Here is a 20,806-nt window from a genome sequence, read left to right as displayed (position 1 = left end):
TTTCCCTTATCCAGTGGGTGGGTCACCTGGTCATAGAAGGAGATCAGGTTGGTCAAGCAGGATGTGCTTTTCATGAACCCATGCTGGCTGGGCCAGACATCTGGTAAGTGAAAATACTGCACCAGAACAAGGGCTAGTGATTGTGAGACTTCTGCCAGCTGCTTGTAGAATGCTTCATCTACCTCTTCATCCTGGTTGGGTGGTCTATAACAGACTCCCAGCAGGATGTCTGCCTTCTTGGCTTTCCCCCTCATCTTTACCCATAAGCGCTGGACCTTTTCATCACAATCATTGAGCTCTAGACAATCGCAGCAGTCCCTAACACACAGAGTTTGCTGTCACAAGCCTGTCAGATCCCTCCATGGTGCCTGATGGCTATGAGGCTGACAGCCTTGAGGGTTCATTGCATGTGAGGAGAGGCCCAAATACCCTCCAGCTGCCACATGCAGGGAAATCTTCTGCAGGCCAGAGGAGCAGGGACCTCTGTCTGTACTGCTGGTAATTCAATCAGGCATACAGTAGCCAGAGCTAGCCTCTCCCTTGCTCTCAAACTCCCGGCCTGCCTGGGACCTGCAGAATTTGGCACCCTGGGGCCATGGTCAGAAGAAACTGTTTGCTATGTGGCCTGTGCTGTGGAAGCCTTGCAGAGCAAGGTAGGACTGCTTGGGTCCCTCTGCTCAAAGGCACACAGCCTGCCCATGCCAGGGCTATCTGTCTTCTCTGTCCTTGCATCTCCCTGAGCAGACTGGAAACCTGGGGAAGAGCAGGACATTGCGGAGACAGGGGCAGGGGAAAAGCTGCAGCAGGGGCAGAGGGAGGGGCAGGGTCTTCACGTGTGAAGTGCAGTCAAAACAGTAAGTCAGTTAAACATTACCTTTTTTACCGTAATGTAACCAATCTTTAAAACCTCCTGCCATGCCCTGTTGCTCTGACATCACCCTCCCCTTTGTTTTCAGGGCACCAGGTTCCCCGTGGCTGAGGTGCCCGTGCCAAGCCTGTGCCGAGGGCAGCATCTGCCTGCACTTCCACCCCACACAGTGTTGCTTCAGGCAGGTCCACTCCTGCCAGTCCCTCCCAGGGCACTGCCTTCAGGACTGACCTGTGTCTCCTACTTGCTCTGTGCTCCCAGTCACTGTTTCCACAGCTGCTGCTGGCCTTTCATGGGCAACTCAGTGTGGTTTTGGAGTGCCGTGCCCCCAGGCTGCAGCACCTGACCTGTTCCTGCTGACAGCTTTCATGAGTTGTGGCAGTGCTGGATGCCCCCACGACAGCAGCTCTCAGCCAGGAGCAGCACCTTTCTGCTGTGCCCAGGGAGGCAGGCAGTAGAGACCCTCCTGCCCAAGTACGGCTGGACAGCCCTCAGTCCTGCCACAGGTACCAGGGCATTGCTGACATGGAATGGGCAGAGGCTGTTCTGGGAGGATTTTTTATATCCACTAATGTGGCCAAGAACCCCTGGACAAGGCAGGAACACAAAGATACAAAGATCAAACTGATTACTTGGTTTGATTACTTCTGAGCAAACTCCCTTAGAAATAGAAAGTGAATGCTCAAACTCCGTATTTTCTTCCCAAGGCATTACTATCCACACTTGCACTTTGTCTCCAAACATTAGGAGGCACTGAAATACAGATCCTACCTCCTGGGACCTCCTTTTCGTGCCACTGCAAAGCTCACACTGCGCTGCTGCCAATTTCAGGCCACAACAACAACAGGTTCACTCCAACTTGGATCCTTAGTTTAGGTCAATGCTGACAATACTGGGCTTGTCTCAGGATGGCTGGCAGTCCCCCTTCCCTGCCTTTCCAGGCCAGGATACGGCTGCTCTCCCCAGGGCTAGAGACTTCAGAAGGATGGGGATTGCTTTATGGGCCAGGAGAAAGTTTCAGGAATCCTGCCCACCTTGCGCTGACCACCCCTGAGTGGATCTGCTTCCAATGCAGGGTCGGTGGTGCCTGTACTGGGACGGAGCCCACTACTATGTCCAACCCAATTCCAAATGTACTCGTGCAGCCCATTGGCCTGGTGCTGCATCAGACAGGGGCTGAGACCTTGCACCAAACAGGTACTGAAAGAAAGGACCACAAAGCCTGATGTCACTGTGCTGTGAGGGAAAGGACAGACCCTGTGGCTTGCACAGGAAAGCGAAAGAACTGATGTGTGCTTTTGTCTTCAGTCCCCAGGAACTTCATGCCCCACATCTGAATCTCTGTCTGGGTGCGCAGCAACTGTCCCTGGGAGGGGAAGGAAATTGGATTCGAGACCACACCCTCCACAGCCTGCTGCTGTCCCACAGATGTGTCCAGTATAGACCTTCTTTCCGACAAGGACTGTGCACACTGGATAGATTTTCTAAGCCCATCTTCTCTCCCAGATATTGGACTGCCTGAGCTAAGGTCCAGCTTGGACACAGGGCAGCCAGCCTTACCTCCTCTCTCTATTACCGAGCTTTGCTGACATCATGGCCAGGGATCTCTGCTGCGAGAGCTCAGCCTGGGCTGCTTCCATTCTCCATGGAGCTGCTGCTGAACTCAGAGTCTACTGCAGTTGAGGGCAAACCTCACTCATTTCTCATAAGGTAACGGGCACTGTGGACAAGCAAAGGGCAGCGGATGTGTGTACCTGGAGGTTAGCAGTGCCATTGACAGCCTCCCTCGAACTTCCTTTATGACCAAATTGGAGATGAATGGGTTCATTAAGAGGGTGCTAAGGTGGCTGGAAAATTGGCTGGACTACCAGGCTCAAAGAGTTGTTCCAAGTGGTGCAAAGCCCAAGACACTTACCAGTGGGGTGTCTCAGGGATCAGCAGTAGGACCAACAGTCTTTTATGTTTCCATAAACACCATATTTAATGGGAAGGACGGCACTTCCTGCAAGTTTGGAGATGACACCCAGCCACAGACAGGGAACAGACAGTGCACTGATCTCCATTAGACAAGTTGTTCCCAGCAGGTCCACGAACAACCTGTCCAGAGAAAACCGAGAAGATGGACTAGGCTGTGGGAGTAATCTGTGACAGGAGTAGAGGCGATGAACAGCTGTTTGAAAATGGGGAGTGCTAGTTAATGAACAGGCCAAAAAAAAACCAGTGAGGAAAGGAATCTGTTTCTCCTCGAGGCTGTGCAATCTCCAACCTCAGAGGTGTTCAAGGCTGGACTGAATGTGACTTTGGGCAATCTGATCGAATGGGATCTATTCTGAGAAGGGAGATGATCTAGATGACCTTGGGAGCTCCCTGCTCACGTACATTCTCACCCTGTCATTCCGACTTCTTTCCCCTGCCCTCCCTGATGTCTGCACACCCATGGGTGCATTTGTCCTCACACCCCATTTACCACAACACAACTTTTAGGCATTGTGCTGGGACCACACGCAGGCAGCTGAAGGCTCTCGGGCTCCTCACTGCCATCCGCAGGGAATCAGTGGCTGCTGCTTCCAGCCCCTGAGCTCAGGCACAGCTCGGGGAAGCCGGTCCAGCTCCTGGGTCAAGGCCCTGCCGCTGTCCCAACTGCAGCTGGCTCTGTGCAGGCTGATTCTCGCTGGCGGACGGCGAGAGTCCATTTCCCAGGAGACCAAGTCGTGGCCGGGCAGAGCCAGCGAGCACTGCGAGGCCGGGCGAGAGCCCGAGCGGCGCCGGCGCCGGGCTGAGCCCCGGGGTGGAGCTGGCGGCGGCGGCGAGGGGAGGAGGCGGCGGAGAGGAGGCGGCGCGGGCGGAGCAGAGAGCCGGGGCTGGCGGGGGGCAGCGAGGCGCGGGCGGCGGAGCGGCGGGATGCGGCGGTGCCGGGGCGCGGGGCTGGCGGGGCTGGCCGCGGTGCTGCTGGGTGCGCGGGGCTGGCGGCGGTGGGCGGGGGCCGGGGCTGTGCCCGGGCTGCTCCCCAGGGAGCCCAGCACGAGCTCTTCCCTCTCCATCTTCGGGGTGTCTTTCCCCGTCCCTGCCCCTCTGCCATGTCTCATCACCCTTCCCAAGCCCTCCGACACTTCTATCTCTTCTTACGTATCTGCCACCTCTGTCGGTACGACCCTGCTTGCCTGTACACCTGCCTTTCCATGCAACCTCTCCTTCTTTTGTAAGTTTGATGCTTATTGCCTTGAATTTAGATCTCTGTCCTTCACTGGGACACCTCCCTTCCTTGTTTGCTCTTTATTGATTCATCCACCCATTTTTTGAGACATCTCTCCATGCATCTGGCATCACCAACCCCTCTTCCTACTTTCTAAGATGCCCTCTGTCATCTCTCTGTCTGCATCCTTCATGTCTGTAATCACGTTTGCTTTCCTGCAGCATGCCGTTATTCCGTACATCCATTCATCCTCCTGTGCATTCAGGATTTATCCCTCTTCTAAGCTCAGCACTCCGTCCTTCACTGTAACATACTCGTCTCCTTTTTACTCTCCCTCTCTTCATCCATCCATCCATCCATCCCTCCATCCATCCATCCATCCATCTATCATGCACCTGACTCTCATTCTGTCTCTGCCTGCATCAATTTCCATTTCCCTCCCAGCTTTCTCCCCTCCCTCCACACACCCAGGCTGGGATCACTATCAATCTCTGCTGATGGGCACATGTCTCCATCCATTCCAGTCTGACTCTGTGTCATTGCCAGTCTTCCTAGCCATTTATCTGGGAAAAGAGCCATCAGAGCTGGGTTGTCATTCATGATCTTTGGTCTTTCCTTCTTTCTCGACAGTGACTGTGGCCAGAGCCCAGGTGCAGCAGGAACCATCAGCAGAGACCACCGAGGGCACTGGCATCAGCATCAACTGCTCACACCCCAACATACAAACCGGAGATTTCATCTACTGGTACCGTCAGCTCCCGGGACGAGGCCCCGCGTTGATCACCCTCGGTCACAAAGGGTCCAAGGATGTGCCGGCCCCTCCGGGGCGGCTGTCGGTGGCGGCAGACCGCCGGTCCAGCGCCCTGTGGCTCGCCCGGCCCCGGCGCGGGGACGCGGCGGTGTATTACTGCGCCGTGGGAGACACGGGGAGAGGAGCCGGGGCTGCGGCCGGGCACGAACCGGCGCGGGCGGGGCCGGGCGTGTGTGTCTGGGGCGGGGGGCAGCGCCGGCCGGGCCCGCCAGGGGGCGCTGCCCCTCCGCCTGCCGGTGCCGCCTGGCGGCTCCCGGCCCTTTCCGGTTCCGGCCCCGGAAGGGTTCTCCGTACCGCCCGGTACCGGCATCGGGCCCGCCTAAGGCCCGCAGCCCCATCGCAGATGTCCCAGACGCGCATCGGGAGCCGCTCACCGGGCAGAATCCTCCTCCCGTCCCTCACCTGCCGCTGACTCCCGCACCGCCTGTGAGACGCAGACAGAAATCCCCCGCGACGGTGGCGGCGGCGGGACGGGATTCGCGACCGGCAGCGGTGGCGGTGTCCGACCGTGCCCGGGAGCAGCAATTGCAGCCCCGGCCCCGCTGGCTCCCGGCGAGGAGCAGCGCCTTTCTGCTCTGCCCAGGGAGCCGGGCAGCAGAGACCCTCCTGCCCCCGGGCAGCCGGACAGCCCTCGGTCCTGCCGCGCAAAATGGCCACTGCTGGTGCTCAAGGGGCAGGGGCTGGGGATCTGTTTAAGCCCAACAACGTAGCCAGGCCCGGTTAGAACAGAAAGACCCAGCGGATACAGTGCTGATACAGCCTTTGCTTTGAAACCACAATCAGATGTGGCTTCTTGCTGGCAACTTCACAAATAGGCTCAGACACACAATCACAAACTGCATCCTCCAGCTCCACGGGGCATTTCCAGTGTGCTTCTGCTGGAGAAAGAGATACTGATTATCACAGACACCTTCAAGTGTATCCCACAGTGGCTAGCGTTCAGGACATAGAGCTTGTTGCATAGGAGTCCCCTTCACCTCAGACGGAGAGCATTTAGTGTTGAACTGAAGTCCAGGAGATTGGAGAGAAGCTTGAGCTGGACACTTGTTGAAAGTCCCATTGGAGACTCAAGTTCAGATGTCAGGAGTGAGACACAGAGAGATCTCCTAAGTTGGCCTATGGGGCTGAAGATCTGAGGTGAGGTGAGTGAGAGCTGGAAAGAGGCCTCTGGGCATGGGGTCTTGACACAGCTGCAAAAGCCCATGTTCACAGGCTTCGGAGGCAGAGAGGAAAGGTTCATCCCTCTTCCCTGCCTCTGCTGGGGACTGCTGTGGCAGCTGTAGTTGTATTACAAGGGAACTCCTGGCAGGTTTGCAGTCGCTGGTGAGCAGAGGGCAGCCCACTGCCATGGCCTCAGCTGAACCACAGGACCCTGAAGGCCTTGTGGGAGCAGAGTTGTGAATGGAGGCTGCTATGCTGATAACCTGCTTCCTGCAGTCCCTGCCCACTGTGTGAGCAAAGGGCCCTGGGTGAGCAGTGGCAGAGGAGCCCTGCTCCAGGCAGCAAACAGCAGAAGACATTAAAATCAAGCAGCCCTTTTACTTGCCTGGGTAATGGGGTTCTGTGGCCCTGGGTGGGACAAGCAGGTGGAGATTGTGGGTAATGTGGGTAGGTGAAGGGACACAGAGGGATTGCCTGTACAACAGAGAGATATATTGCCATGTCCTGCCCCCACCAGAGTGTGGGAATGTGTCTGTACCTGTGCAGCTGGTTTCTGCAGCGGATGCTCTTTACAGAGATGTTTCTCTTGAGGTTCCTCCTGTATGGCCAGAGGCAAAAGGAGAGAGTGTGCGACACCTGGGTCCAGGCACTTCAGTGTGTGCCTTGTACTCTCTCCACCCAGAATAGTCCCTGGGACAGGGTGGACATAGGTGGGTGCGGGAGTGCCCTCTCCATCTTCTGCAGAGCTGGCTTCGGGCCTGTGCAGCGGACTTGATATCTGATGTCAGGAGAATTTTGCAAGGCATGCCTGTTCCTCTAATGGCTGGTACATAAGCCATGAGTTCATTATCTCCCTAGAGAGCCTTCTTGTGGTAGAGGTTGGGGGACAGTCCCAAAGAGGCCTTCCTGGGGAAACAAGGAGTGAGTTTTGCTCTACCCTGGGGGCTGTGGCTTGGAGGCCTCTTTGATCTGGCAGAGGCAGAAGAAGAGGGGAAGCTGCAAGCATGAAGTCCCTCATGCTGGCAGGTCCTTGGGCATGGCCTGAAGGGAGAGCATGACATGGTGCTCATTTTCCTGGCAGCCCTGGTGGGACTGGCAGACTTTGGTGAGATGTGACTTTCAGGCTGGGGAGAATGAGGCAAGAGTTTTTGTGGCTGGTGGTAGAAAGGAGGAGAAGTGAGTCCTGACTCCCTGCGAGTGTTTCTGTAGAAAGAGCAAGGGCTGCAGACGGGTACAGCAAATAATCTGGGAGATGTCAGGAGTAAAGGGCATCAAAGGAGGACTAAGACCTCACCCTAAATTTGCAGAGTATTTCTGAATGTGCTGCTAATACATATGAATTGTGAAAGGGAAAGATGCTAGGGAGTGGAGTCATGTCTCATATAGGAGCTTCTCTTCTACATTTATTGGATAAAATGGTACCTAACTCTGTAGCAGCGGTCTGAAATCTTGGGTGACTCAGAAGGCTAACTCGGTGCAAGAAGAGCTGAAATGCCATACAGGGACAGGGCAAGGGCAGAGGATGCATTGGGTCATACTGAAGCAACTGTTCTAGCAAGAAGATGCAATCAGAGATGCGAGAGGAACAGCTTATGTCTTCTGCTGAAAGAGAGAGCAGCAGTTAACATAGCTCAGAGGCAGATATGGAGAGAACGAGTGGACTGAAAGGCCAGTGAGTATTGCTGAAAAGCAGGATGATGTTGGGGCAGAGGAGAGGCAAGAACCTACAGAAAGAAGTGTGGAGGGAGAAACAGCTCAACATTTCAGAGGCTTGGAAAGATGAGATGGAAAGTGGGGACAGTGAGCAAGCTGGTGAAGTGATAGATGGACAGGTACACAGGCAAGCAAAGCTGAAAGCCCTTTCTGGCTTTACAGGTCATGCCCAAAAGGACTCTGTGCTCCGGTTCCCAGCAGAAATGTGCATCCAGGTGGGACACAGCACAACTCTGCACTGCAATTTCTCCTCCAGCTATGCTGATCCCTACATCTGCTGGTACCAGCAGCACCAGACCCAGTCCCCTCAGATGCTGCTGGGGGTGAGCAAGTACAGAGCTGACATGGATTCAGGGTGGTTCTCCTGTGTCCTGTCTACAGAGGACTCCCAGGAGCTTCTGCATGTGCGGGATGCTGAGCTCCAGGACAGCACTGTCTATTTCTGTGCACTGAGCCCACACTGGTGCTCACAGCTTGCAGTAGAGCACAGAAACGTGGTGGGTGCTTTGAGGAGGGGTTGCCTCACTGCCACTAATTGTGTGTAGCTCTGAGCTCAGCCTGCCCAGCAGTGGCAGCTGGAGGCTGTGGTGAGGCTGGGCCTCTGCCTGCCCAGCCTGTGCTGCTCTGAAGCACATACCAGTGTGACTTTTACAGCTGCATCTAGATCCAGGGTCTTTGATGATGAAAACAGTCCCAAAAATCTGTCTTAGGGCAGACCCATTGGAGGCTACACCATAAACAAGCCAGTGCAGGCTTGTAAATGCCCTCTGCTTAAAACAGGTCGTGCTCTGAGGTGAATACTGAGGGCAAGTAATCTATCAGCTTGTCTTCTTCTTCCTTCTTCTTGTGTCTCCACTGTGTGGCCACAGCTGGGGCACGAAGCTTGTGGTAGGAGGTAGCACTGCTATTATTGTTTTGCCATATGACCATAGTAGCCCAAGAAGGGAAGAGCCCTCCCTTGCCCTGCACATTCACGTCAGCAAGCCAAAAAGACCCATCAGCCAGATGCTGGACAAGATTCTCTGCTCAAGTCCTTCCCTCACTCATCCACTGCCAGAGAGTGGTCACATGCTTTTTCATGTCTCTTCTTCTTCTCAGGGCAAACATCTATGCTCAGCTGAGAGCAACCCATGTGTCCCTGACTCCATGCTGGTCTGGTTTCTCTGTCCAATAGCAGGTAACCACATCTCAGTCATCTCCTTTGCTCCCATAGGAAACAGGAATGGTTCTGGGGAGATATTCTCAGGCAATCCCACCCCAGCACTGCATGTGGAAGCTCAGCTGGAGGCTGCTGGCTTTCCAGCTGAATCCCACTCTGTGAATTGGAGTCTGTTGCTCAGGAAGCATCACCCATTTCACCTGAGAAAGCCTAGGGTACTTGGTTGCAGGAACCTATATTGCAAAGAAAATGATTGACAATATCTGGTCCACAGAATGTTCGCATGGATGTTAGAACGGGCAGCAGTGAGACAGCCAGAAAGCCACCCAGCCAGAAGCCGAGCATCAGCTGAGAAAGGAGGACCCTGGCCATGAGGGAGATGTATCTCAAGGGGTTGCATATGGCTAAGTAACTGTCATAGGCCATGACAGCCAGGTGGAAACACTCAGTGGAGCCTAGGGAGAGAAGAAAGAACAACAGGAGGATGCAGACACTGAAGGAGATGGTCTGGCTCATCCCCAGCATGACTTCTGTGGCTTTGGGAACAACATCCGTAATGTATCAGCTCTCCAGGAAGGAGAGGTTACAGACAAAAAAATACATTGGGGTACAGTGGTTGCTGTTGCATCCACGAGGGCTATGATGGATGCACTGCCTATTACTATGAGGGAGTACATCAGTGCAAATACCACCACAAGAGAGACCTGGGAAGCCAAGAAGCATGAGTTCTTCCACACTTGTGCCAGCTGCAGTGTGCCCGCAAGTGTTGAAGTTTATCTGCAAAGACAGCAAAGTTTCTGTGGGAGTTTGCATGCCTGTGCTGGGCCTTCAGATGCTACTAGTAGTGAAACAAAGCCATCAACCCTGAAAAAGTAGTTGGTGCAGAGCATGGGAAAACAGCATCTGCCCCAGGTTAAAATTGACAGGGACATCCTTTGCTGCAGCAACATGTTTGGACCCTGAAGGTCAGCCCTAAACCATCAAATGAACATTCCAAATTATTTATCGGATCAAGCTCAGGTATCTGCTTTAGACCATGGCAAATGTAATTGCTTCCATGAGCTGAAAATGCCATGTAGGAAACTGGGGAAGGAAGGCTGAGGGTCTCCAGCTACATGAAAGGCTGTTGCAGAGGAAGGGAAAAACATAGCTGCACTCTTCAAAGCAGGAAATACTGAGTTGCCATCTCAGCAAATGAGACTGAGGGAACAGAAAACCGTCCTGACAACGTGGCATTGGAAGAGATTTTCTCACACCCTCAGCTGATCGCAAGGGTTTGTGTGTGAGCTGGCACAGGCAGGACACAGGAACAACCACAAAACTACAGATGAAATGCAAGGAGAAAATTTATTTTCATTACCTCACCAACCTTTGGGACCCTCTACCTTCGGGATCCCTGAAGCAGCACCTGGGCAGAGGCACACAAGCAGGGACCAAGGCACCACAGAGATCGACCCATGCTAGAGGATAAGTAAACCTGCTGTTTTTGTCTGTTTATTGAAGATTCATGCAGGGGTAGTTGTAATCGATGGCCTTGCTGGACTTATCAATGCAAGACAAATGACATGCTCAGACTGTCAAGAGGCAAAGAGTTAACAAAGGGAGCTATTAAATTGTGCTTATCTTATCAGACAGAAGTAAGGGAGGATAGCCCATCAGTGTAAACCAAGTGATCTGTGGGCTACAGTGGAGGCGGCACAGCCAGAGATTGCTTTGGATAAAGAGCAGATGGCCCCCAGAAGCACATACCGAGATGCCCGCACCATAGACGTGTCAAACTGCTGAGTCCTGCTTCTGACAACACGACACATTCCATCTCAAGAGCCAGTTGACACAGAACAATTGACTTAGTCCCACCTTGCAAAAAAATTTTTCAAACATATATGAATTGGCATTTGAAAACTCTCTTTGGGAGCAGGAGAAGCCAAGTGAGAACTTTACCTGATGGAGGGGTTAATGAGCCTGAACCTCTGCCTCCCAAGAAGGAACACCTTTTTGGTCAGAGTCGCGCCTCTGACCTTGTCAGAAGTATTCCCGGGAACACACTGTTAACTAAAAAGCTTAACCATTACTTTGAGCTCAACTTTTGCAAACAGTGCATGTATCAACAGTAATCCCGAATCTGTGATACCCGTTGCTTGAATAAATCACCTACTGTTTCCACTTTGCGAAACTGTTTCAGTGAAAGTCCTTGGAAGGGCTCTGACAAGCAAATGATGACTCTGATAAGTGGCCACACACTTAACCCTTTAGAACCTCGTGGCTGAATGGGAGGGCTCTCTTTTGCCGCTTATCAGACTCCCTTACCCCTTTTAACATGACAGTATTTTAACACTGTGCTTTGACCTTTCCCACAGCAGGGCAGGAATCACAAGTACGTTTGATCGGGTGCCTCTAAGTCTATCACAGGCGTATGTTATCTATACACAGGTGCTCTACTTGTCCCACATATAAGGCTATACAAAAAGTAGTACGATGCTTGTGTTTTTCTACACCTCAGCTGCAAGTCACTTGAGCGTGTTTACAGTCTTCCTCACCCATCTTCTGTTATTTTCCCACAGTTTGCACCTGAAATGGCAGCAACACAGGGCAGCAGGCTAGCATGACAATGTTTACTCAGGGACTCGTGCTGTTGTATATTTGGTTTCTTCCAAGTCTCAGCACAGGAAGATTTTGCCAACACCTTTTGTTAACTCCACTAATGTGTGCTGCTCAGCATAGCTCCTAAGGGTAAGACTTACCTCTTTGCAATTTTGCCATCTCAGAGTGACGGAAAGATGTTTGCTGACCAAGTTGGAAGATGTAGGATGAAATATTCTTATCTCAGCTCCTCAGCTTGCCACCCTTCTTTGGGAAGTCACTTGGGAGAGAGACTTGCCTCATCTTACTTAATACACAGGGCTAAAAGCCCTCTAGAAGTGCCAGGTTGTCTCTGAGGACTAAGGCAGGAGTGTAGAAAGCAGCTTCGATGGATGTTGGACATCTCAATTTGAGCAGATATATCCCTGGCTCAGTGAGCGAAGGCAAAACTCTCTCAGCTGAATTCCATCCAAGGCAGCTCTGCTGAGAAGCCAGCTAAGCTGAGGAGTTTCATCTCTGCCCTGCCTGCAGAAAAAGGAGGATTCTTGGTCAGCTCTCTGAGGCAGAACTGATCTCATCCTCAGGTAGTTATCTAAGACAGATGGAGATGAACCACCATCTGAAGGATCCCTTTCTCTCTTTTCTTCCTCCTCAGGAATTTACATACCAGAAATCTCATGTGGCACAAGAGCAGAGAAACCCCCCTTAATGTGGCTCTCCAAGGGCATTGGAAGTCTATGCTAGGGGTCTTGGGCAGGCTTCACTTACCAGGTCCACCAATGCAAATGGTTGAAATGACATCTTTTCATGTAGCATCCTCCAAAAGAAGCCATGGTTCCATTGACTGAGGGAGACCATTGGGAAGAGGCTGATTTACTGGAGGAGCTCTGGATGCCGTGGTGTCAGGAGAAGTGCTGATAAACAGCTCTCACCTTGCTGACTCACTTCAAGGATTTCAATCTCTTTCTCCCTGCTATCCCTCTCTCCTGCTATGCTGTCTGGACACTCACAAGTCTATGGGGCTGGATGGGATCCACCCAAGAGTGCTGAGGGAACTTGCAGAGGAGCTGTCCAAGTCACTCTGCATCATCACCACAACAGGCAGGTGTTGGTCTCTTCTCCCAGGTAACTAGCGATGGGATGAGAGGAAATGGCCTGAAGTTGCATCAGGGGAGGTTTAGATTAGATATTAGGAAAAATGTGTGGATTTAGCACTTCAGGACATGGTTTAGCAGGCACGGTGGTGTTGGGTTGACAGTTGGACTTAATGGTCTTAGAGGTCTTTTCCAACCTTAATGATTCTATGATTTTATGATGAAGTTCAATAGCACATTGGGATCATCACTCCCCTCGATGTCCTGACTGTGCTCATATAGCCCAGGATGCTGATGAAAGTACTTGGTGTCCAGGAACATTGCTGGGAATTGCACCTGTTTTGACGGTATTAACCACACAAGCGCCTTTTCCTGGTCCTGCTTTTGGGCTGCTGCTTCCCAGTGGATGAAGGATGTGTGGGGGAGACAGGGCTTGTTTCTCCCAAGCCAGTTGCCATTTGGGGCTCTGGGAGGACATGTGTCATCTTGCCCAGCTGTGTCCTGCAGCAGAGCAGATGCTCCAGTCTGTCGGCTGCAAGTGTTTCTGCAGCCTTTGCTGCTGCTCACCACGTTGCTTTGGGGAGCTCCCGCGCAGCCTTTGAGACACTTTGCCTACACTCACTGTCTCTCTTACTGCCCTAAGTCTCTTCCCACCTTCATGTCTCCAAAAACATTTCCAGGAAGCCCTGAGCACAGATAAGGAAGCAGTAGGTATCCTCCTGGCTGCAAGGGCAGAAAGACTTTTTGAGACAATTCTTCTGTCCTTGTATCCAGCCATAACCTCTTGCTAATTATGCTGGCTCCACAGTGTTAAAAGCAGAACACAAGGACTGTGTTCATTCCTGCCCATGACTGTCCCTGTCCCTGTGCTGAAGAGGGGACTTCCTTTCCCTGGACTTCTTCACAGGGGAGAGGGCTACCACACCCATGCAACCCCTGCTCCATGCCCCCACCCCACCATTTGTTGCCCAGATCCCTTTGAGCTGTTGCACCTGCCTCTCACACAGGGCCACTGCTTCAGCTCCAAACATCTCCATGTCCACTCCAAGCACAGTAATAACAACCAAACACAGCATGCATTTTCCTTGCCTTTTCCTTGCTCTATGCTGTGTTTCTACAAACAAGTTAATACTTCAGGTGGACTGCGACATTCAGCTAATTCCTCCTCACTTTGTACAGGGACAGCCAGGCATGTGGTTTGTCTCCTCTTCACTGTCCTTTTTCTACAAAGGCATTTCAAACTGGGACATGCTGACTACACCAAGAGATTTCCACAGGGAGCTGCTGGTTTGTTTTGATTCCCATGGGAAAGGCACCCAGACTCTGTAAAGTATTCTTTAAAATGCCATTTCTTAGACTAGACTAAGACTAGGAAGAAAGAGAAGACAGGGTATGTGGTCCTACATCTTTCAAATGCTAGAAGCCCTAAGCTATGTGCTGTCAAATAGGCAACTCCAGGCAGGGCACAGCACAACACACAGATCCTGCGCATGAAATGGTTCCCCTGTTTTGGTCAGTCAAACCTGCAGAGGATTTTCATAAGATCTACCAGCTCTATACATCAGTTCCGCTGTCACATAGAAAGGATGTTCATTTGAGAACTTCTTACTGCCCTTTTAGGTATAGGCAAGGATACCCAGGTGGTGCAATTTCTGGTATGGGCCAGGAGCTGCCTCCAGGCTCATTGATTATAATCGACTGGTTGAGTTTGTCTTCTAGCCAAGGGATATCTTCAGCACAACATGGCCCTGAAGGCCAAGCACTGCATATAGCACAGAAGAGGCCAGGGCCTCCTCAGCTTCTCTGTTACATGGTTCACTAACTCCCTGATGTACGCTGCACTTGGAGTGAGGGTCATGGCACCCTGACAGTTGTTTCCTTTATGTGAACAAATCCCAGCTCTTGAACCTGCTCAGAGCAGCTTTTGCATCCTTCTTTCTTAGGGTATAAATCAAGGAGTTGAGCAGGGGAGTAAGAATGATGTAAAAAATAGCCACTGCTCTGCCTAGAGATCCTTTGGAGGGGGGTCCCGTGTAGGTGAAGGCACCTGGCCTGTAGAACGAGGCCGCAGCAGTGAAATGGGAAGTACAGGTTGAGGCAGCTCACTACCTGCCTTCCACAAAGCAGAGCACAGCGTGATTTAAATCACCCATAGAAGAAAGTAACAATGCCCTTAGACTGGAGTGTAAAACCTGCATGGATCCTGTGCCCCTTTCCTACCTTTCCAAGATCTCCTCGGTTGCGCAGCCAAAGTGAAGGTCATGCCAAGAGCCAGTAGCAGCACTCCAGCAGTGCTTTGGCAAAAGGGCTTATTCATCTGTCAGATGAAATGCCATCCTCTTCAAGGACACTTGCAGATGGTATCATCATTGCAAAGGACCTGAGGGACCTTCTGCTTATTACAAGGTTTAGTGCAGTAGGGTTAGGAAGTCCAACTGTGCTGCTGTTGATGATGGCTATTAACAGTCTGATGAGGCAAGAAGGATTTCAGACATGCAAGTGAGAAGTCCTTTAAAGCCTTTTGCCTTCAGTCATTCTGCGATATGCTTCAAGAGCCATAATTCCCTGTCGTAGTTTAACCTGGCAGCCAGCAACCAGGACCAGACAGCCCTCAGTGGGATGGGGAGGAGAACTGACAAAAGGTAAAACTCGTATGTTGAGATAAAGACAGTTTAATGAGACTATAAAGGAAATGCTAATACTAATACACATAACAATAATAATAATAATAATAATAATAATAATAATAATAATAATAATGCAAAACAAGCTGTAGAGAACATGATTTTTTTCCCACTGTCTGATGGCTGATTGTGTAGCCAGTCCCTGAGCATCAACCATGGAACCCACAGGTTTCCTGGAGGTCGTGAATTTAGTGGAGTAGTAGTAGCTTTCCACCATCCCAAGAGCTCTTCCTTCCATTGCCATTCTTGCCATTCTGCAGAACAAATCATTCTTCAGAGCCTCACACCCACTTTCTGTCACCACAGCGCAGCTCCAGCCATAGCAGGAGGTACACCCTTCCTCAAGAGTTCGTGGGGCTGCTGAGCCCTCAGGGCTTCCTGCCTTTCTAGGCATTTGTCAACAGAGACACAAGGCAAGGCCTGATGGTCACTGGCAGCAAGCACCCGTGGATGTCTTGCTCAGCTCCAAGGACTGCTGCCCAAAAGAGGAGCCACTGCAGGGTGTCCCACACCTCTGTGAATGCAGAAGGGTCTCCTTCTGCCCTCACTTCTTCCATCCCAGAGCAACAACCATCTTCTTTGGCAATGGGGAGTGTCCACAGAGGGAAGGACCACGTGGAGCCTAGGCTTGGATACAGCAGATTTTTAATGAGAAAAAAGAGCAAAAAATATCACTTCAGTGGAAGCCAGCAGGACAGGGAGCCCCAGAAGCAGCCAAGGATCTGTGGGCCTTGGCTGTCAAGATATTCCTGCATGATGTCCACTGGACTTTGCCATAGAGGGAGAGGAGACAGAAGATTCCCACCAGAGTGGCCTTGCGGGAACCTTGTTGCCAAGAGGACTTGAAGCAAACAAAGAAAATGGGGAGAAAGGCAAAGCCATTCAGCTGTACAGAAAATACATCGAAAATCTAGATCCTTTGCCCAGCACCATGTTCTGAGTTCCTGAAGGAGTCTTCTCTGGGGCATTCGCAGCATCTTTATCAGGCCAGGTACCTTCTGCCAGAGTAGCGGCTGGAAATGCCAGAGAGGTCACAGCACCCAGAGGTGATGGGCACTCCATCACAGCTGAGGATGCGGCCAACAGCAGCAGAGGTGGAGGAGCCCACAACAGTGTTCTGTGGGAAGGAGCTGAGGATGGGGCCAGGCAGGGTCACCACCACAGAAGAGGGCTCGATGACGATGGTGGAGTTCTGGCACTGCCTGACACAGGGCTCATTGCAGCTGTTGGCCAGTGGGGTTGGTCCGCAGGGCCGGCATGGCAGGCATGGGTTGTAGCAGGACATGTCTCTGGGCTGGAGGTACAGCTGCGAGAAAAAACAGAGAGGAAACAGAGCATAGAGGTGTATGAGGAGCAGGCTGGTTATCTTGTCACAAAGGAGCCAATGCCACTACAGGGTGGGGTGTTGGAGGGTCAGCCAGGAGCCACACAGTTTTCATCACTCTGTAAAGAACGCCCTGGCACATGGAAGCTCACTCCTTTTTTGTAACCAGAAGTCCCCCTCAGCCACATTCCAACCTCTCTCTATGCAGAACTTCTCCCCACTTTCCTCTGTCATAACAGGAAGATCAAAATCACGTCAAAGGACATAGCCACTATCAGCTGAGAGGTCCACTGAGGAGAGGTCTCATTTTGATAGAGGAGGAGAAGGGGCTTCAGACTCACCTTTGTCCCAAGAAGAAGAAGCCAACAGAAGTGAATGAGAGAGCTGGGACCTGGGCTGGCTTTTATACCTGCCCTTCATTGCCACAGGACCAGAGCCACCCTTTGCAGAGGTAACAATTTTCTGACAAGCTCATCTTGAATGCAAAGTGTCACAGCTAATGATATGGGCTGTGCTTTGGTTTCCAACACTGCTGCCTTTTCATTTCCAGGTTTGTTCCATGCCCATTCCCCAATGAAGGCTTGTTCTGAGCACTGGGATGAAAGGCGCCAGGATTTCTAGGGCAGGAATGCTGGCATAAGACTCATCTCAAGTGCTGGAGGGGTCCACAGCAGGGAAGTGACATTAAACTTGGCCACTCTGTTGGGGCTGATTGATGACTGCTTTGGACTTAAGCCCACAAGGATCTTCATGCCCTGCATTGGAATCTCAGTCAGAGCGCCCAGCAACTCCCTCTGAGAGGGAAAGGACACTGGATCCAAGACCACATTCTCTGAAGACTGCTGTTCTCCCACAGGCAAGGCCAGTATAGACCCTCTTTCTGACAAGGGCTGTGCACAGTAGGTAAATTTTCTAAGCCCATCTCCCCTCCTGAAGATCTGTCAACCTGAAGCTCAAGTCCAGCTTGCAGGCAGTGCAGCTGAGGACTTCACCCCTTCCCTTTAGTGACCTTAGTGAGCTCAGTGCCAGGGAGCTCTGCTGGGAGAGCTCAGACAGGGCTGACTCCTCTCTCCATGGAACCGCTTTTGAGCTGAGGCTCTAGGGTAGCCAACGGCACACCCCACTGCTTTCTCAGGAGGTAACAGGCACTGTGGGGAAGGCAAGGACAGGGGAGGTTTGTACCTAGAATGTAGCAGGACCTAGGACAGCCTCTCTCATACTTCCTTTAAGACCAAATCAGTGACAAATGGGTTCAGTGATAAGCTGGGTGGAAAAGTGGCTGGACTACCAGGCTCAGAGAGTTGTGATCTTTGTACAAAGCCCAGGTGGCTGACACTTCTTAGCGGGGTAGAGCAGTAGGGATCTGTCATAAGACCAATATTGTTTAATGTTTTCCTGATCATAATGAGTAGCGGGCAGTGGGGAACTCCCAGCAAGTCTGTCAGCAACAACCAGCGAGAGGAACATGCTTGAACTGTCAGGCATGGCTCCTGCTGAGAGGACCAAAAAAGGCTGGAGAAACAGGCTGACTGGAATCTCAAGAGGATCAAAACCAGCAAGAGCAAGGGTTTGTATTTGATGGAGGAACCAGCCCATGCAGTCATGCGGGCTGGCAGCTGGCTGCATAGGAGACAGTTCCACAGAAAAGAGTGTGTGGTTTTAGGAGACCCCCAGGTGAACACGAGAGAGCAGTGTGCCTTTGCAACAAACAGGCCATGTGGCGTCCTGAGCTATGTTAGCCAAAGTGTTGCCAGCAGGCCGGGGAAAGTGACACTGACCTTCTACCCCATTTGAGTCCTTCTGAGGATATCGACATACTGAAGCTAGTCCAACAAAGACCACGAAGTCAGTTAGGGGCCTGACAGACTTAATGTATGAGGAGATGCTGAGAGCAGTGGGCCTGCTCGTCTGGGATAACTGGTGTCTCACGGAGCTCTTCTTGCTTTCTATAACTACTTTTTCAGAGGAGACAGAGAAGATGGACCTAGTTTCAGGAAGTGCCGAGGAGACAGAACATGAGGAATTCTGCTTTACCAAGACGAGAAGAAGAAATAATGAGAAAAGGAATGGGTTTCCTAGGGAGGCTGTGCAATGTCCATCCCGGAAGGTGGTCAAGAATGGACTGAATGTGACCTTGAGCAGTCTGATCTAATGGGAACTGTTCTGAGGAGAATTAACTTAGATGACCTCTAGAGGTCCCTTCTCACCTACATTCTGACTCTGTGATTCCTCCTCTCCCTTGCCCTCCCTGACTCTTGAAGATCTATTGGAACATTTGTTCTCACACTGCCTTTACCACAACACAACTTTCAGGCATTGCACTCAGACTGCAGAGAGGCACCTGAAGGGAGGCTCTCGGGCTCCTCACTGCCAACCCCGGGAATCAGTGGCTGCTGCTTCCAGCCCCTGAGCTCAGGCACAGCTCGGGGAAGCCGGTCCAGCTCCTGGGTCAAGGCCCTGCCGCTGTCCCAACTGCAGCTGGCTCTGTGCAGGCTGATTCTCGCTGGCGGACGGCGAGAGTCCATTTCCCAGGAGACCAAGTCGTGGCCGGGCAGAGCCAGCGAGCGCTGCGAGGCCGGGCGAGAGCCCGAGCGGCGCCGGCGCCGGGCTGAGCCCCGGGGCGGAGCTGGCGGCGGCGGCGAGGGGAGGAGGCGGCGGAGAGGAGGCGGCGCGGGCGGAGCAGAGAGCCGGGGCTGGCGGGGGGCAGCGAGGCGCGGGCGGCGGAGCGGCGGGATGCGGCGGTGCCGGGGCGCGGGGCTGGCGGGGCTGGCCGCGGTGCTGCTGGGTGCGCGGGGCTGGCGGCGGTGGGCGGGGGCCGGGGCTGTGCCCGGGCTGCTCCCCAGGGAGCCCAGCACGAACTCTTCCCTCTCCTTCTGCAGGGTGTCTTTCCCCGTCCCTGCCCCTCTGCCAGCTCTCCTCCCACTTCCCAAGCCCTTCGAGTCTCCTCTTCCCGTTCTCCCTGTTTCTCCACCACCTCTGTCGCTATGACCCTGCTTGCCTGTATGCCTGCCTTTCCACACAACCTCTCCTTCTCCTGTGAGTTTGCTGCTTATTGCCTTGAATTTAGACCTCTGTCCTTCACTGGGACACCTCCCTTCCCTGTGTGCTCTTTATCCATTCATCCACCCGTTTTTTGAGACATCTCTCTATGCATCTGGCATTACTAACCCCTCTTCCTACTCTGTAAGACCCCTCTCTCATCACTCTCTCTGCTTCCTTCGTATCTGTAACTATAAGCTTGCTTTCCTGCAGCATGCCGTTTTTCCCTCCATCCACTCATCCCCCTGTGCATTCAGCACTTATTCTTCTTCTGAATTCAACACTCCATCCTTCACTGTAGCACACTCCGCTCTCCTCTCTCTCACTCCATCCACCCATTCATCCATCCACCCATCCATCAGCCATGCACCTGACTTTCATTCTATCTCTGCGTGCACCAATTTCCAGTTCTCTCCCAGCTTTCTCCCCTCACTCCACACCCCCACACCAGGATCACTCTCCACCCTGTTGATGGGCACATGTCCCCATGCGTTCCAGTCTGACTCTGTCTCGTTGCAACTTTTCCTGGCCATTTCTCAGGGAGAAAAAGTCATCAGAACTGGGCGGTCATTCAACATCTTTAGTGTTTTCTTCTGCTTTCTCGGCAGTGGCTGTGGCCAGAGCCCAGGTGCAGCAGGAGCCATCAGCAGAGACCACCGAGGGCACTGGCATCAGCATCAACTGCTCACACCCCAACATACAAATCGGAGATTTCATCCTCTGGTACCGTCAGCTCCCGGGCCGAGGCCCCGCACTTCTTGTGAGGAGTGCGAAAGAGTCCAAGGATGTGCCGGCCCCTCCGGGGCGGCTGTCGGTGGCGGCAGACCGCCGGTCCAGCGCCCTGTGGCTCGCCCGGCCCCGGCGCGGGGACGCGGCGGTGTATTACTGCGTCGTGGGAGACACGGGGAGAGGAGCCGGGGCTGCGGCCGGGCACGAACCGGCGCGGGCGGGGCCGGGCGCGTGTGTCGGGGGCGGGGGGCAGCCCCGGCCGGGCCCGCCAGGGGGCGCTGCCGCTCTGCCCGCCGGTGCCGCCTCGCCCCGCCCGTTCCCGCCCGGCCCCGCAGCCCCTTCCAGCCCCGAGACATCCCCCCGGCGCCGATCCGGAGCCTCTCATCGGGCATAAGCTTTCTCCCGCCCCTCACCACCGCTGACCTCCGCACTCCCACCGGGACGAGGACAG

The 20,806-nt window shown here is 53.0% G+C and overlaps 1 protein-coding gene and 1 gene segment (V, D, J or C); one reads left to right on the top strand and one right to left on the bottom strand.

Moving 5' to 3' along the window:
• The first annotated feature begins 3,762 nt into the window (after positions 1–3,762).
• LOC142364259 (T cell receptor alpha variable 4-like) lies at positions 3,763–5,195 on the top strand. The segment is given in 3 exon segments: positions 3,763–3,821; positions 4,692–5,108; positions 5,155–5,195. Coding segments are annotated over 3 exon segments (510 nt in total).
• An 11,050-nt stretch (positions 5,196–16,245) lies between these two features.
• On the bottom strand, positions 16,246–17,007 carry LOC104332406 (feather keratin Cos2-3). Its single transcript, XM_075443569.1, is given in 2 exon segments — positions 16,246–16,550; positions 16,860–17,007. Coding segments are annotated over 2 exon segments (453 nt in total).
• Between the last annotated feature and the right edge of the window lie 3,799 nt (positions 17,008–20,806).

Source organism: Opisthocomus hoazin, chromosome 26 (assembly GCF_030867145.1).
Source record: "Opisthocomus hoazin isolate bOpiHoa1 chromosome 26, bOpiHoa1.hap1, whole genome shotgun sequence".
NCBI classification, from domain to species: Eukaryota; Metazoa; Chordata; class Aves; order Opisthocomiformes; family Opisthocomidae; genus Opisthocomus; species Opisthocomus hoazin.
This window is presented reverse-complemented; position numbering and strand designations above follow the sequence as displayed.